We start from the raw sequence: 18,875 nt of genomic DNA, 5'->3' as shown, positions 1-18,875 counted from the left end.
CTAGACAGTTGCTTCATATCCCGCATTTCATTTATGCAAGGAAAACAATTGCAATTGCTAAGGCGATATTCAAGACCGTTTTCTGGAAATAGTCGAATTGTTGAACATACAACTGAGGGATATTAATCCTCTGCAAATAACTGCAGGAGCTGCAGTTTAAATCTTAAATTACTTTTTTAATAGTTTAATTAATAGTTTTAATGGTTGGGGATCTTGACCTACTAGAGAATCTGGTTTTAAAAGGAAAAAATTTCAACTAAACGTGTTTCAGATTTAATAGATTATCATATAGAACATAAAAGGAAATTTAGGTTTAAAAATTGAAAATTATCGAGCTATACTTTTTATGTATTTTTTTTAAATATTAAAATAATTTTTAAATTAAATAAAAATCGTTAATTCAAGTTATTCGACATTTATATTAGTTTGTCAAAGATCAAAATTTGATCCTTACATTAATCATGGAGTCATGATTAGAGGTATTAATTGGACAGAACTAGAAGTTATACTTGCTAGACCATATAACATTGATCATGTTATTCTTTTACCTCTTAGATTTGGGGAAAGATTAATAATGTGATTTTATTAATGAAATATTGAAGCAAATGTAGCAGAGTATTGTGTTTACAAACAAAAGATCAACAGCCAACTGTAATTTCACTACCAACGCTGCCACTTTATTATGGTATGATTTTCAACAATTAGAAAACCCTACCTAGCTGAAATGGTTAAAATCTTAAAGCTTGACCAGAGAAAATTTGTTGGAAATTTTAAATAAATATTGTTAACAGAATTCAAAGTTAGTGGAACTTGGAAGCTTGGGGGTCAATTATCCTATAAGCCATGGTAAATTAGTTCATAGTTCATATGAGCCTTATCTATTCTGATTGCTCAAATGGAACTCGAACAAACAACTGTCCATGCAAGGTCACCACAGCTGACGTCTGTTGAGTATCAATTCTTGAAGGCAAGCTGACAACCTAGAGAAACATTAAAGATAGAATTAAAAAATGTGCCAACATTAATGTTTTAAGATGGAAAGCACAATATATTTTTTGTTAACAAGTACTACTAACGTGTTATAAAACTGGTAGCTTTCACCGAAGTCAGTCACAAGTATTAAAGTTGTATTTTTGTGAGAATAAATCGCAGCACGTAGAGACCATAGATATAAAGGTATTGTAAGATAATTAAGTTATCAAATCGAAGAGAATGATAAAGGCGGATAGATCCTTCCCGTCAAAATAAAAAGAGAATCTACCTTCTTGAATGGTGTCACCCCCCATGGATTGTCAGAATGCTCGGGCTCACCACTAATGACCAAGCGTCCAGCTGGGTCTGATTGAACACGCACCTGATCTCATGAAGTAAATAGATTATACTCGATTCAATTGCATTTTGGTAACTTAAAATTACACTTTTAAATTTATGGTTATTGCATCCAAAGCTAAAGGCAAAGTTTAGTAACTAACAAACCTTACATAAATACTAGAAAGGAAAATGTAAAATGGGTCAATGAAAGCCCTTTACTAGACGTTAACTCTGAACCCCATATCCCAAACCCATCTAATTTCTACAATCTTTATTTTTAAAAGAGAAAAAAAATTAGGAAAGTAAACACGCAGATGTGCAGGTATGTAGCTCAAAAACTGCAGATGCCCTTGCTATACAATATTTAAGTTCATTATATTTATATATGAAAAGGGGGATTGACACCACTAATATGCTTGCCAATTTAGCAAGGAACAGTGAAAATTATAAAGCCAAAATTTCTAATATTAGTGCAGAACTGCTATTATTATAGAAAAAAAAAATAGCTTATTACCTCTTCCCGAAGAAGGCCAGGAACTAAAGCATAGACCTCAAAACAATCTTTCTGTGAACAAAGCTTTCATTTGATGAGTAAATTTACATAATTGCACACATTATATGCAATCTGAACATGAGATAAACTTACAGTTTTTTGAACGTTGATTTTTACCCAATCAGCAGGAGGTCCAATGTCTACCACAGATATCCCCAATCTAGTCCACCACACATACCAACAGAGGCAATTCAGCAAATGAATCAAAATGAAAAAGTAAAAACCTCTATTAACGGTATAAATTAATAACATATTTCATGGATCGACAATTATACAAGTAGATTAAGAATTTAAGCACAACACAATCGTGATAAAAGGAGAAATGAAGTAACGTGTCTCAACTGTGGTTTAGATGGTTTACTAAGTGCCATTTTGACTGCATTATCCATGTCTGAAGGTTTCTTGCGTTTAAGTAAATCTGAGCCAGTAACGGGGGAGAATCTTTAGAATCATTGAGAAATTATTAAAGTTAAAAATGATAGCAATAGGATGAATTCCGTACTGATGCTTCTAAGCTGCTTTTCACGCTTTTGCGTAGACAAAGAATTCCTATCCTATGAAAAACAAAGTATTAAACAATTATTTGTCAGTAAAAATAAAATTAAAGAGAAGATGAGTCACCATCACAAAAATTCACCAAACCTTAATAATAGGATCACCAACTTCACCATTGCTAAGGAGACGTTGTGAGTGCCAACCCTGCATAGCCCTTGCTGCAGCATCTCTCCGTGCCCTACCTGATGCTGAACCCTGGACACACTTAAAAGGAAAGAGATTGCAAGACAAATAAGTATAATTATCGCAGTAGTGCTACTTATGACATAAATAGTTCCACTTGCAAAGCCTAGCACAAATAAAGGAGAAAATTTAGTGCCTTGCAAGCAAGGTTGTCAATCTCTAGTGATAACTCGTAAACGAGTTTACAAGATTAGGATAGCTTACCTGTATAACTTAGGAGTAAACTCATTTTTGAGTAATCTCGGTGATCTCGTGTGATCTCATGTAATATTGCAAGATCAGTCCTGAGTTTAAGAGATCACTTTTTTTTTCAAATAAACAAAACACTTGTCTTGGGTTAGGGCTGAGAACTGACTCAGTGACTCTCATTTCACTCTCGAATGATCTCCTCCGCGGCACCGCTGTCTTCTCCACGACAAAGGCAAACTGCTGCGCATTCTTCTCCGTGTGTTCTCCTCCGCGAACCATCGTTCTCCTCCACGAACCACTCTTCTCTGTGCGCAAACCACCGTTCTCCTTTGCGAACCACTCTTCTCCGTGCGTGAACCACCGTTCTCCTCCGCAACCACTCTTCTCTGTGTGCGATCGTCTGTCTTCTCCTTCGCGAGTCGCGCGACTTCTCAAGTACACGACTCTGCTAGTACATGACTCTACTTCTCCGCGACTCTGGTTAGGGTTTTCACTTATTTTTACTTTTTTTTATTATTAATGTAATTTGTTATTTTACTATGGAGTTAAAATGTTCAATTATTATGTTATTTCTAATTATTTTTATAATTTTTTTATTGAGTAATCTCTTACGAGTTTACAAGACGAGTTTACGATACGAGTTTACGGAGCCTTCACGAGATTACGTAAACTCTCGAGATTGATAACCTTGCTTGCAAGTTACAAATTCAGACCAATTTCAAATAACATTAAAGAAAATTTCACACAAAAATTGACAAGGTTAATAATGCCTTAAACCCAACATCCACTCAATACTTTCCTTTAACTGGACCAGTGTATGAGAAAAACTAATTAATATTCACTGCGACCAATCATTCTCCACTATTATCAATGAAATATAGATTAAAATCAAAGAACACAACTAGTGCCAGAGATGATTCCTTTCCTACCTTCACACAGTTATTTGAGAGACAGTTCTCTCCCTCCAATTTCCTTCTCCCATTTCTCAGCTGATTCTAACCCTTCCCCTTTCCCCTCTTTTTTGAATACAAGTAGATTATCCATTATCAACATATTTGGGGTCCTACACTCCTCAATTAAGCTATTAACAACCCTCTTATTTTATCTAAACCTAGACCCTTTTAATAAGGGAAATGGATTCCTTGCAGTTGCTTTTTCAACTGCACAAAATCTTAACTTTTGATTTTATATTTTATACCCATGGGATCATGACCGTACCACCCTGCAGTAGTTTTTCAACTGTAGGGAATCCTAAATCCTTTAATCAGAGTCTGCCAACACACAGCGTCCATGCATATGCATTTGTGGCATGATTTTCCACGTCTTTTAAAAGCTATCCATTGTTGCTATCACGTTTGTAACCATTTGGATGTGGCTTTCTATGGTCAAAACATGTCCAAACACATATAGTCATAACTAAGGCATAGACAGCCGTTTTGTAACGGAGAGGAGACAGCTCAGCATATAATTTAATTTTTTTAAGGCAGCTACTACAAGACAATAATGCTATCTCATTTCAGAACAATCTTCAAATGATCCTTAGAAGTGAAAAATATAAGCACAGCTAAAACTACTAATCATTAAAAAAAATGTCCAGCAATTTGAATTTGGAGAGATCATAAAATAGTCCCTTCCTTAAAACAACAAATAACTTTAGGATAGAATGTGAATGAGAATTTCAACCCCATTACGGATACAACCAATAGCATGAAATTGATAAATAATAAAATGGAGATGCCAAATGTGGTTTTCGTTTCCAACAGGTCCTATCTCATTTCAGAGAATGATCTTGTCAGAAGTTCATAAACTCAACAAAAAAATTGACCCAGTTGGCCATTATATTGCTTGTAAAATGATAATATACACAATTAAATATATTACCTGATTTTCAAAATTCATTGGCTCTGAATGGGAAGTAATAGGTAGATTCAGCTCACCACCTTTTGTTTTATGTCTTTCATAGTCAAGAAGTGCCTGGAGTAGCATATCAAAAACAGCAATAATGAAATAGATAGTGAACATAAAAAAGTTGATAGTTTTACACAATACTTGAGATTGTTTTCTGACACTTTTCAAATAGGTAAAATGCTAACTAAATAAGTCCATATGTCATTGAACTCTAGCACAAGGATGGTTAAAGAACAGATATTGTGGCCAACAGAAAATGTACCCTATGTACTGGTTAAAAGTGCATGTAGGGAGAAAAGGAACGGAGGAAGCATTAGACAATGTTTCTGGGAAAGTAGTGGTAAAACCCCTATTAGTTATAAATTAGTAATAATTTGATTAAAATGTCATTGTTTGTGAGGGATTAATAAACACCAGCATGCAGAAAGCTTGTTATTGGCAGTAGTTATTAAATATATAACACCATCCAATAACTTCTTAATGAATACAATTTTTAATCAGTAGTTCATAACAATTAATAAATTTTACACATCTTAGTAACAAGATAAGTGAAATAAATTAGGAGAATGCAGCAACAGTTATTATGATTTATGAGAAGCAAAAAAAGCATCTGGTCTGGACCATGGGATATTGCATAAATGATCAAAATTAAATACTATACTAACCATTCATACTAATCATGATTTGGTTCTTTTACATTTCACAATATACAATGGTCTCACTTTATAAAAATTACATGTACAAGAGAAACCAATTAAAGTCAGAGAGGACACCTTTTTTGACAATTTCAATATACAGATTTTAAAAATAAACTGGATAATTGGAACTAACAATTCCATTATTTATTTCCCATTCCTATCAAATGCCCCTTAATTTATGATATTACATTTTTTTTTTATTTGGTTTTATATAAAAGCCAACAGAGACATCTCCAAATCCAAATAAAGACTAATTAAAAACATCGCCAAAAATTTAACATATTCCAATCTGTTTATATATGTGCCAAAAAAAAATGTACTCCTGTGATAACAAAAAGAGACAGCCTCTAGAAAATTAAGCACAACTTAGAATAATTTAACTTCTCTTTTCAGAACTATAATGGAAGTTTAATGATAACACCATGGATTCCTAGTAGATAATTTGTTATTCAACAACGAAGTTATGTTTTACTTAAAAAAAATACATGACTCCATCTTTAATTGGTAAATCATTTTCCATGCAGCATGCTACTATGTATGTCACGGTATATTATTACATGTCATTTAAAAATTTCTATTATTAATGCTGGTAGGAATAATAACCAAGAGGAATATGACACACAAATATATTGATAAAGGTTCAGGGCCACAGCATAAAGCTAAGATAATTTGTGCTGTAACGCAATATAGCTATAGTACTCAAATAATATCAATCAGGAAAAGTATGATAAATATTTGACAAATAAATTTGGGCAAATGCACATCATCTATACCAACATTACAATTTTGTTTCCAAAGAAAAAGATCCACTTATAAGATTTACAGGAATATTGAGCAATCAAGGGTATCTTGAAAACATATTTGTCAAAGAATTTCATTAAAGAAAATGCAGAAGAGCTGAAGACTAATGTACACCTTATTAATCTAGAATCACCTTCTCATAAAAAACCCGAAAAGACCATGAAACTGTGGTGCATGTCCTGCAAAAATTGAGAAAATAGCATTATTTTAGTATATCATAAATAACATCTGGTATCCAATCACCCATTTTGCACCCCCACGCCCCAGAAAAGAAGAACAGCAAAAGGTAAAGAACTAAAATAATTTATGTAGTTGAGAGGGCCTAGAGAACAAATGTTGAAAGATTAAACAAATGCATATCTTATTAATGGAAAGTGCTTCAACATTTTGATTTACAATCAATATGAAAATCAATCAATCATGCATAACTAAATAGAAGCATCCATCCTAGTTTGTTTTCCATCAACAATTAGAACTCAAATGGACAATTCAATTTCTCTCAACACTTTCCAATACAGAATATAACAGTTGAAAAGCATCCTTGTAAAATAGATAGAACACACAACAAAATTTCAATAATACTTAAACAGAAACTGACCAAAATAATGTAACATGTTAAGATAAGGAAACTTTTCATTTTTGGAGCTACAAAACAAGATGAAGACAAGAAACCTTAAGGTGTTCCTTTTCCTTACTTCGGAGGTTTGAAAGACTCTCCCACTTGCCGCCACAATTTACATGAGGTGACCTATTCATAAATATAATCTCAATTAGGCATACATCATGGCAAATTTGCAACAATGAAAACAACTGCTTAGAACTAAACTAACTTGAAGCTTACTGTAATTAATGAAAACAACCTTCAAACATGCTCAACAGTAAAATCATATGATAGTTACTTAAGAATTGAAAGTATTTTCAATAGATGCAATTTATATGTGACATATGAAGTGACAAACTGTTAAGATGCATCATGACCTATTATTCATTTATTTTCAAATCAAACAGAAAATATTTCAGAATTGTTAAGAGCAGTGTTATCAAAAAACGGTTATGGCAGCGCCATAACGGGGCCATAACGGCGTCGCGGCGGCGGCCGCAATCCTTTATGGCGGTTTAGGGTGAAAATGGCGGGGTTCCGCCATTTTGGAGATGGCGGCCGTTACGGCGGGTTTGGCGTGGCGGTCCGTGGCGGACATGGCGCCGTTTTTGGGCCATTTTTTTTTTGTTTTTCGTTTTGGCCCTTTTTTTTTTCGTTTTGGGCCTTTTTTTTTATTTTCTGGTTTGGACCCGGGTTTGTTTTCCGGGTTGGGCACCCAACAGATGAAATAGGGCATTAGAAACCCTAAATCACTTACAGTCCCTTTTGTGCAAACCTCCCCCCCCCCCCCCGCAACTGCTCCGACTCCCACGCCGCATCTGCCACCATCGCTGACGACGCAACCGCCACCGACGCCGACGACTCAACCGCCGCTGTCGCCTCCGACGCAGCTGCCACCGTCGCAGCCTCCGACGCAGCCGCCACCATCACGTAAGAACTAAGAAGTCTCTTCTCCTCCGCTTGCATCACTGTCGCGCCACCATAACCTCCACCACCACCGCAGCTGCCTCCGCGCACGCCACCCTAGCCTCCCCGCGAGCCACCACCACCTCCGCCGTCACCTCTGCACGCCACCCACCGTGACCTCTGACAAGATTTTCTTCCTCCTCCTTTGAGTTTTGCCATCACAACTGCCACCACATCCGACAATCCGACAATGTCAGGGGAGGCAGAGGATTGTTGCTTTGTTTTAGGATTAAACAAAATAGTTTTAGGAATGACAATTGTGTTTTGTTATTTTTTAACATTGTTGCTTTGTTTTGATGGCTATTTTTGTTGGTTAGGGGTTTATGTTTCTTTATGATGACTATCAATAGATTATAAATGCCATGAATTTTAGATTGTTATATTGTTGGTTTTAATATGTGACTGTGTTTGTTATTTTTCTACTTTTGCATCATATTATATATATATATATATATATATATATTTTTTTTTTTTTTTTTGTCCGCCATGATGTCCGCCATAGACCGCCATGGCATCCGCCATGGCAATATGGCACTTAAAGGTCCTTGCCGCCATCCTCCGTATAACCTTATTGATAACCTTGGTTAAGAGAGCATTTGGAAGGTAGGTATCTTCATAATAGTATTTTAGTGAGTCTTTGGTTCGTCGAAATAATTTATGTTTCTATTTTCACAAATAATAACAAAAATGCTACCAATAAGTGTTGTTTTCACCATTTACTGTAAATCTTTGAAATAAGGAAAAAAGTGAAAACAATGTGTTTTTTTGTTTGTAATTATTTAGTCAAATGATAAAATATTTCCACAAACTGATAGCTGTCTGAGATACCGCCCTATCTAGAATAACAATTCTTGGAATGCCATTGTCATGGAAATGTAGCATTCTTTGAAATCCTTGATCTCTAAATGTTGCAAGTCCCATTCCATGTATATTATTTTTAATTATGTTTAAGTTGCATACTAAGCCTGTTTGGATACACGCATTGAAGCACTTTTGAGAGTTTCTCTACTAGAAAAGCTCTCAAAAGTGTCTCTAACTTGTATCCAAACAAACTCTAAACATATCATGCTTTAGGACAAGTTTGGGTAAACTTTTCCAAAAAACACTTCTAGAAGAAAAAAATATAAAAATAAATAAATAAGTTTCTTCACAAGGTAAAATTAGCTTATGCACACCTAATTTGTAGAAGCTCTCTAATCTTATTTTTAACTCGAGCATAAGCTAGTTTAAGCTTATGGAGAAACTTATTTTAATTTTCCTCTATATTTTTTCTCCTAAAAGTTCTTCTGGAAAAGCTTATCTTAACAGACCCTAGATACATTGTTATTTGATAACAAAGTATTTCACAAACTGATTAAAGATTAACTCATGTTAAATGCCTAATAGAAGTTTAAATCTCTCTGGTCTTATGTGTGAGAGAGTAAAAACGCTCATGTAATTGTTTATTTTACTTGCATTGGCTAAAATGTCTAGAACTGATCTTAACACTTGAAAATTTTTACAGTCCACAAAAATGAAGAACAATGAAACATACGGATGGTGTCAATTTTACAGTAACCACTATTTGGAATTATTAAGAGCCCTAATCTAATGTCTTGTGAATTGTGATCATACATTTCACACAAAATTCATTACATAAGTTTGTATTAGTGCTTTAGCAAAAGAAGAATAGAAAAAGAATACCTTATCATAGCCACCCAATCTGTTTACAGATCTCCATAACCTTATATCCAGTCAATTAAGTATTAGGAAAAAGTGATCATATCAGAGTACCGTAAAGTTGTTCCATATTTAAATATAGACGAAAACTTAAAACAAACATGAATAACTCACTTAAGGCAATTGAGCCCCTCTTTATAGAACTTGGGTGGTTTGAATTCCATGCTCCTCTCCCTAAAGAAATTTTCAAGCTCCTTCATAAAAGCTGACTGCTCCTCTTCTGTTCCTGACTCATTACCATCATATGAATAGTCGGGATCCAAAAAACACAAGTTCTTTGAGATCGAATTTCCATTATCTACATGTGCAACAGCAACCTGCTTTTCATTAATTTTATTCTCAATGTCTAATCCACTCTTGATTTCAGGTTTTATATCAGCAGGAACAGCTTCTGGAGTATTAGGCTCATGATGACCAGAGTTTATGGAGTTGGAGTCATCATTATTGTGAGTTTTACTATCAGTCACTTCAAAAGATTTCGGCTTCACCTCTACAGCCGTGTCAGCAACATCAGCATTGTTTTGACAAACATTAGCATCATTCTCAATGCCCTTATCACACTGAGGAACTTCTTCAGCTTTGGTCTTCACAACTGATGCATATTCACCTTCGGTTTTATTTAAAGCTTGAACACTGTCTATTGCAGGGACTGAGTGAAGAGTATTTTTGCTATTTACAACATTTTGTTGTGGAATGCACTCTGAATTGGCTTCTGGTTTCACATTTTTATCCTCCATAGGTGCGTCTACCTCCACCTTCCAATTTTCAACATAATTTAAAGTATCCTCAACGGACACAGGAGCAGCCAAACCTTCAGGCTGAACCTGTGCTTCAGCAAAGGGTACATTCTGCCCTGCTTCCTCACTCTCTTTTGCATCACCCATCTCCAAAATTTAACCACACATGGGAACACAATAACCTCCTACACCAACCCATTGCAAAAACTGAAGACAAATAAGAGGTGAAAAAAAAAAACGAAAGAAGATTGAAGGAACCATTATCCGAACAACTCCCCATCCTCCATTTTTTTTCTCCAACAAATAAATAAAAAGGGAAATGAAGAAACGCTATAAACAGGCAAAATGAAATTTTCGAATGTAAAATTCCCCAAAGAACATACCCTAGTTTTTCTATCCACCATTGCAATCAGCCAAGGCAAATTCATAAAGCTACAAAGTAAATTTATTTCTCGGTGTTTTATTGCTGGCGTTTAAATTAAAAGGAAAAACAAAAAAGAAAGAGAAAAATTAAAATAGAAAAGATGGGTAATGCAGCATTACCTATATTGAAATTCAATCGTATAGCAGAAGAAAACCCAACAGTAGCATAAGCAATAGGGTTGAATTTAATAAACCCTAATTCTGTATCGAAAATTTGTAAGAGGACAAATTCTACGTCATTTTAACCTTTTATTTAAAACCAACATTGTAAAAAATATATAACTATTAAATAAAATAACCATAAGTATATAAGAAAAAGGAAATTATACTATGAAAATATAACTATAAAATAAATAAAAAATTCCATGTAAAATCAAAGGTTATTTTATTGACCAAATGATTTCGACATGAAGGAAAAGAATTTAAGACAATTTTTTATAATGTCTAAAATATTTTTCTTTATATTTTTAATTTTAAAATTATAAAAATATAAAAATAAATTTTTAATATTTTTTTTCTCTTGTGTGAGAATTAAATAAGAAAAGACTATCTTTCCTCTTTTTTTTTAATTAAAATCTCTTTTGCATTTTTTAAATCAAACAAAACTTCTAATTTTTTTCCTTTTCTTTCATTACAATTTTTCCTTTTCTCACCTTTGAACCACATCATAAAGGAACAATGGAAAAAAGTATTTTAATAGAAGGAAGAAAAGAAAAAAAATTAGAAATGTTATTTGATTAACATGAGGAAGAAATTTTAATGGAGGAAAAAATGTAATTTTTTTGTTTTTTAGTTCAATAGCAGGGAAATGATTTTAAATCTAATTTACTTTTGTATATTTATAATTTTGAATTTTAAATACATAAATAAATATATTTCAGACGTTCTATTTAAAAGTTTTAAATTTGGCAATTTGGTCATAATAAATAAAAAATATTATTGAAATAAATTAAATAAAAAATTATTTATCAAAATAAATTGTTTTAGTGTCATGTACTTTGACGCTTTATATATATGTTTAGGTTTTATATGCGTTTTTTATATGCATGGCAAAATAAGAAGAAAAAAAACCATGAAAACGTCATGGAATTTGACGTCAATTAAGCATGGCTTTGGTGCTTAAAAACGTCACCTGGGTTGATGTGTTTAATGTATGCTTTTCATGCTTAAAAATTCAGTCTGATGAATAGTCTAGCTGATCTCCCATGAGTCTAAATATTCATGAGTCTAAATATTCGGTCCTTGCGTCTGAAAATTCAATCTATCATATTTTCAATTAATGATCCTTAATAATAGACGAATGAATATGTTAAGGATAGTCGAAAACAAACATTTTTCGCATTTAAAGAATTAAATTTGTTTAAATAAAAATAAATAAACCATCATTTAGGATTTTTCAACTGATAAGACATATCCCTTACCCTAAATTTAATGCAAGCTGCACATCACTCTGCACGAGACGGCGAAAAGTACATCATATTATGCAAACAGGAAATAAAAAATAAAAACAGATTTTTTATTTATAAAAAAATCCTTTAACTTCCCTCGCACTCATTATCTTCTTCTCTATGCTCGACACTTCGCATTCTCAAGCCTTCTCTCTGAACTCAAACCCTAAGAATCTCTCCATCTACTACAATGGCTGCACTAGTTGAGAACGTTGGAAACGTGATCATCCGTGATGAAATGCGTGAGGCAACTAATTGTACTCACACCTTCTCCACGAAGGAGAAGCCGGTGATATATCTGGAGCATCACTTTAACATCGCAAAAATGGAGGAATGGGGGATACCCATCTACAAGAACCTGGAAGACTGTGGGATCCTAGGATATTTCAATATCAAGGAGGTAGTTTATCATGGCTTGATAAAGAAGTTCTATGACTCGTTGAAGATTTCTCAAAGGTTCTTCAAAGGAACCGTGCTAGACGTGGAAGTTAGGATCTCCCCTACCACCATCAGCCATTGCGTGCGTAAGAGAAGGGAAAATCTACTCCAGGGAGTGGATGTCTGATGCTGGTGGTCTAACAAAAGTTACCAAAACTCTTCACAAGGAGGGAGAAGAGGGACCAATAGCCTACAACAAGCTTGACGACAAGGCTAAGATATACCAACAAATATTGAACAAGTCTATCCTCCACCTTTTGTAACACCACCTCACTTTGAGAAGAAGAGGGTCATAAAACTAGCATCAAAGGTGGTTGTACCAAATAAGTCAACATGCACTTCTCCACCTCGGACTGAAAAGGTGGTTGCTGCTGAAGGTATGAAGAAAAACTCTAGGTTGATTTCTTTCATAATAGCTTGGATGCTTAAACCTAGGCTTCATAACCATACTCAAATGTCTAGAGATGATATTTTTCTTATACACGTCATTAAGAAAAAGATAAAAATAGACTGAGTGTCTGTTGTGAATGATTGTATCTGGAAGGCTAGGAGAAAGGAGGATGGTCCAATACCCTATGCTTTATTGCTATCTAGGATTTTTGAGAAAGCTGGTGTGGATCTTAAAGGGGAGAAAAAGATAATTCTCCATGCCTCAAATAAAATTGAAAAATCTTCTTTGCATCATATGGGGACGCTAAAGCAAAAAGATAAATGGGTGTTCAAAGGTGATGTTCATCCAGCACCTGAACCGACGATGGATGAAGATGGAGTTCCATCTCATGATGAGGAACTGCCACCTCAAGTGGAGCATGAACCAGTGCAAGAGCAAGAACCGAAACCTAAAGCGTTTTCTCCATTTGAATAGATTATGATCAATAAGCTTGATGTTGTGATGGAAATGTCAAGGAAACATGAGTCATATTATTCTGGTATTCTTGATCGATTTGATAACCTTGATCATGAGATTGCTAGGATTAAGGCTCAGCTTGGAATGCAAGAGAACTCGAAGTGATGCGTTTAAGAGTTTTAGTGTTCTATTTTAGAAGTTCTAGTTTTAGTTTTTAAATTTCTGTTTAAAATTTCAATTTGGTTGTAATGAGTTTAATGTTTGAACATTTGAATTTGGTTATGTTGGTTGTCTTTGGTTTGAACAATTTTAATTCAGGTACAATTTTAATTTTGGATATATTGTGTTTGGTTACTTTGATTTGAATTTTGATGTTTCCATATTGGTTTATTTTGTGCATTGGTATGTATTTTTGATTGAATTGAACATTGATTTATATATATATATATATGTGTGTGTGTGTGTGTGTGTGTGTGTGATAAGATTGATGCATATATGTTAATGCACATTTGCTGGTATAATTGAGATAATGCTTATTGTAGCTGATGTATCATGTGGAATCATTGGTGTATGAAATACATATGTGTTCATGTGGTATCAAATTCTCTAATACAAGTTCTTTTTTTTTTTTGGATTAATTGGAACAATGCCTATGCTGATAATGCTTGACTGCTTTCTTGGTATTAAGTTAGTCTTGTAGCATTGATTTTGAGCAAATGACTCTTGTACATAAATCTATACATGTGCAATCTGCAAAATTTATTTCTCTATATCTGGACATATATATACCTGTTTGTTTTTTATGTTGTCCAAAGGGGGAGAAAGGTTTGAGTTTGTTTTGCAGGACTAAATATGAACAAGGCATGATAAGCTACTCATATCTAAAAATGTGGAATGTTGGTTTGCAAAACGTAGTGGCTTGTATGGTTTGTCATCATCAAAAAGGGGGAGATTGTTGAGATTCATGAAGTAGTGAATCAACTCAGACTTGGAGTATGAGAGTTTTGATGATAACAAAGGAGTTAAAGCTAATCAAGGATACAAATCAGTCAAGAAAGGAAGATATGAATATCATGATGTGTAATAGGGTAGCTTATAAGTTCTTATGAGTTGTATTGTTTTGATTAGCTTGTTTTGCATGTGTATGCTTTGTGCATGAGTAAATTTTAATCTAATTTGACTAAGAGTGAGTATGATGATGATTTAAAATACTTGGAAAGATTTTTGAAGTATAAAATTGAGTTTTTGAAAACTAACTCAAAATAATCGATTATCATTAAATGTAATCGATTATTCCAGCAACAGGTAAAAAGAACCTTGTTGTAATAATCGATTATCTGTGAAATAATCGATTATTCTAGGAAGCACTCTCTGGAATGATCTATTATCCTGCAAAATAATTGATTATTTTGTTCTTGAGTGGTTTCTAGAAATAATGAAGAAAAAAATAATTGATTATCCTTTAAAATAATCGATTATCTAGTTCTGAAATTTTTATAAATAGCTTTCACACTTTGAAACTTCAAAACAGAGAATGAATTGAGAATCAAAGAGAGAAAAACTATGTATTGTTCACACTATCTTTCCTTTCTTAAAAAAATAAAAAAAAAATGAAAAAGAAGTTGTTTGAGGCAAGAGAAAGAGGATTAATTGTAAAGGTTATTAAAGGTTTCTGGGTTTGCTTCTTATGCTTATTCTTGACTTATTCCCCATTGCTCCTCTAGTTCCTCTAGTTTGTAGTTACTTATCCCATATATTATCCTCTACCTTGTCCTTGGCCTCATTACAACCCTAAAATGACGTTTTGATCCTTATGTGCTTATGTATTAGGTGTTGATTTTAGAGGCTTGCCAAGTCTATTTGTTGCTTGTTTTTCATGAGTGCTTCAAGAGTATACAATAGCCTAAACACTTGAGAGATACAGTGCATATCTTGTACTTATTTTAATTAATGATTTGGGCTTAATTTCTTATTAATTGCACAGTTTTATTGTTTGGGCTTCATTGGGCCAGTAATTCAAATTTTAATTAATTCTAATTCACTTAGTCTAATTTCAGTCCATTAATTATTTTTAGGTTAACTGTGGAGCATTTTTGGGCTTGGATATTTCAGTGCATATCTTGTACTTATTTTAATTAATGATTTGGGCTTAATTTCTTATTAATTGCTCAGTTTTATTGTTTGGGCTTCATTGGGCCAGTAATTCGAATTTTAATTAATTCTAGTTCACTTGGTCTAATTTCGGTCCATTAATTATTTTTAGGTTAACTGTGGAGCATTTTTGGGCTTGGATATTTTAGACTTTAAGAGACAAGGTGCCACGTCAGCACCACTTCACCATATCAGCGCCATATCAGCATTTTGTTTATTTTTCATTTATTTTATTGTATTTTTGGGTCAGACTTGGATTAGGGGCCCATTTGACTTTTCTAGGGTTTTAGGGACCCAGGGTAGGTTAACCATGCAGCCACCACCCTTTAATGATGTGACCACAATTTAGTTTGATGTTTTTCTTATTCCTTTACATTTTTTCTTCTCTATTTTGCTTATTCTTTCACGTTTTTCTTTTCTGCTTGTATTTGAGACTGCATTTTACATTTGAATGAAGACAGATTGTTAGTTTCTTCTTCTTCTTCGTTGTTGACTATGTTCTACTACATTTTCGTTTTAATGGAAGGCTAAAACCCTTGGGGTTGGCTTCTTGAGCAGATTGTAATCTCTGTTTGAGGTTCTGTTTGTATTGTACATGATGGAAAACCTAGGTGAGGAGGATGGATGATCTTCACCTTAAGCTTGCTCCGACCACTTGATCTTCTCCTTGAGGTGGCTGGACAAAAATTCCAGCTAGGAAGAACCTTGATGACGGAGAGAAGAATGAAGAATGAAGAAGAATGGAGCACCAAAGCAAGGTGAGTAATGGATTACTCACAAAGGTGCTTTTCCTAGAAGAAGTTCAAAGAGAACTAGGTTAGGTGAGGGTGACTTTGAGAGAAATTGGCTGAATGGAAGTTTAGAAATTCTCATTACTATTCAAAGTGATTACACAATGGAGGGAACTAAGCATATATAGGCATAGGAATCAAGTGAGTGGCGCCAACTCCTAAGGTCCAAAGGTGGCGCCAAAATTTGAATTCAAATTCAAATTTGAATTCAAATTTTGGACGTCCACTTTAGCTCCCCATGTGCAGCCCTTCCTTCTAGAAACCTTAATTGAAGTTGGACATGAAACACATAGAAGGGGGGTTTGAATATGTGTGTGTTAGTACGAAGGAATTTTATAACCATTTCACAAGAGTAATGTTCTTCGTCCAATGTACTTTTAAATACCAGATAGTTATGCAGAATTTGCTTAACACAAGGTCTGCCTTTGAACGATTTATCGACTACTGAAGGAAAATGTTTCATATAACAATAATGATCAAGGTTCTTGCATTTTCCTTTTCAAGATAGTTTTATTTAAAGATAAGTAATAGATAAAACTTTTCAATGAATTAAATATTAAATAAAGTTTGCGTCTGTGTCTGAGAATTGATTTCACTAAGAGATTCTGGGTGGATGAAGTTTTTCACAAATATTTAATCAGAAATGAGGATATGCATCTGAGAAATAGGAATTCGTAGTGCACGTTATTTTATATTGGTTCACTCAGACCGAGCTACGTCCAGTCTCTTCAACTGAAGGGTTCCACTAAATATACACTCAAGTACAAAAGTATTGTCAACCACTTCTGGCTCGTTGACTTCACTCATCAACGTTAGTATCTTCTTATCAGCCTCTTCAGGCTATGATGGAACTACTTGGAGAATATTGATGTTCTTCAAGTTGAACCATGCTAAGTCCCTTCTTCTCTTGAGGTTCTTCATTTCAATGGAAGATTTGGATGAGTTCAAGCTTCAAAAGCTTGAAGATGCTTCCCAAGGTGGTTCGGTTTCTCTTGAAAGAGAGAAACTTGAGGTACCAAACACAAAGGAAAAGTTCCTTTGTGAAGCTTCTAGGAGAAGGAGATTCTCCACGAAATTGGACTCTTGAAATGAGAGAGAATTTCTGAATTCTAAGTCTCATAAATGTCAAAAGTCATTACAAGAGTAGAAATTATAAATATATAGAGGTAGGTAGCTTAAGGAGCAAGCTAACCTTAACCATGGTTCACTAGGAACCATGGTAAGGTTAGTTGACCTTCTGGGTGATTTTAGAAACTTGTGGAGCAAGCTTCTCACTTAGCTTGCTTGGGAAGCAAGCTAAGGAGAAGCTTGTAGCACAAGCTTCTCATCTCCTTGAAGGTTAGAGAAGCAATCCAGTCAAAGAAAGGAGACTAGGCAAGGTGGGCAGTTTTGGTCTCTTTTGGTTCGTTGAATTAATTTAAAAAATGTTTGATTTGGTTTAGTTAGGTTCATCCAATGATGATGAAACCTAGCTAAATCAAATATATGAAAAATTAGGAGCAAAATGAGTCCAATATGTAAAATTTTGCCTAGGCCCAATTCTGGCCCAATTACTAGTCACACCCTCAAGCATTGCTAAATGCCACCCCTCTTTTCCTACTAAAAAAATAAAAAATGAGTGTATCAACAAAAGAGGTTAAATGGAGTCAAACTCTCCAAGTAACCCACCCTAAAAGCAATATACAATGACTAATAAAAGAAACTAAAGTGCCTCACAAATACAAAGGCAAAAACAAGCCTATACAAGAGAACTATGTACAAGATATTTAAAACTAGAACTATGTCTTCTCTTCATGATAAAGTGGTCCAAATTGAAGAGTACCTTGGGCTTGGAAAGCCCACTGGTCTTCAAGGTGTCCACTGGTCTTCAAGGTGTCCACTGGTCTTCAAGGTGGCCATAGCTCTAGTGATTGGGCCCTTGGCCCATGGTCCATCATCTCATTCCTCTTGGTTCCTTCAATGTATCACCTCTTGGATTCCTTGGCCTTGGCCATAGCCTATCATCCCCTCCCTCTTGAAAAGGATTTGACCTCAAATCTCGAGGGTCTTCATGATTACTGACCAAACCTACAAATATATAATTCAATTCATTAGAGGTGATATTCTCAACAAATAAATGTGAAAGGTATATCCTAGAAGGAATCCTTTCATGGAACCTAAAGAAATCAATGATACTAGACCTTATAATATAATGAATAGGATCCTGTCCTAAACATAGACTAGATATTACTAAATCCTAAAAATGTGCTACAACTAAAACTATAGCACACTAAAGACTCAATCCTAACAACTAGAACATCTTGCCTAAAGTACCCTATGTGGTAACCTAGGCATTTCCTAGAAAACAAAGAAAATATAACTAGAAAATTTCCTAAGAAATTTTGGATTATATTATTTGTTGGATAGTTATGAAAAGAATTTGTCACAAGGAACCTTGAAGGTTCATATATTATATCGAACAAATAATATATTCCATAAATTGGGTGCATTATTGAAACAACTAATGATGGAATCATGCCTAGAAAGGCAAGAGGTGACATATTGAAGGAGCCAAGA

General features: G+C 34.2%; 1 protein-coding gene across 4 annotated transcripts; it reads right to left on the bottom strand.

Moving 5' to 3' along the window:
- Positions 1–556: 556 nt before the first annotated feature.
- LOC109793182 (AT-rich interactive domain-containing protein 6) lies at positions 557–10,895 on the bottom strand. 4 transcript variants are annotated; one of them, XM_020352645.3, is made up of 13 exons: positions 10,765–10,895; positions 9,599–10,406; positions 9,449–9,488; positions 6,894–6,946; positions 6,332–6,377; positions 4,673–4,765; positions 2,507–2,623; positions 2,367–2,418; positions 2,207–2,282; positions 1,958–2,024; positions 1,826–1,876; positions 1,262–1,354; positions 557–980 (listed from the first exon to the last, which is right to left on the bottom strand). In XM_020352645.3, the coding sequence occupies exons 2-13, from the start codon at positions 10,366–10,368 to the stop codon at positions 879–881; spliced, it is 1,560 nt and encodes a 519-aa protein (XP_020208234.2). In that variant the 5' UTR covers positions 10,369–10,406; positions 10,765–10,895; the 3' UTR covers positions 557–878. The 4 variants fall into 4 exon arrangements, with proteins under 4 accessions (XP_020208234.2, XP_020208235.2, XP_029126140.2 ...); XM_020352646.3 differs by having other exon boundaries at positions 9,599–10,428; positions 10,765–10,841; XM_029270307.2 differs by lacking the exon at positions 10,765–10,895 and having other exon boundaries at positions 9,599–10,742.
- Between the last annotated feature and the right edge of the window lie 7,980 nt (positions 10,896–18,875).

The sequence above is a fragment of the Cajanus cajan genome, chromosome 5 (genome assembly GCF_000230855.2).
Source record: "Cajanus cajan strain Asha chromosome 5, NIPB_CcT2T_4, whole genome shotgun sequence".
In the NCBI taxonomy this organism is placed as follows: domain Eukaryota; kingdom Viridiplantae; phylum Streptophyta; class Magnoliopsida; order Fabales; family Fabaceae; genus Cajanus; species Cajanus cajan.
Note: the sequence above shows the minus strand (reverse complement) of the source record. Positions and strands in the feature narration are given on the sequence as shown.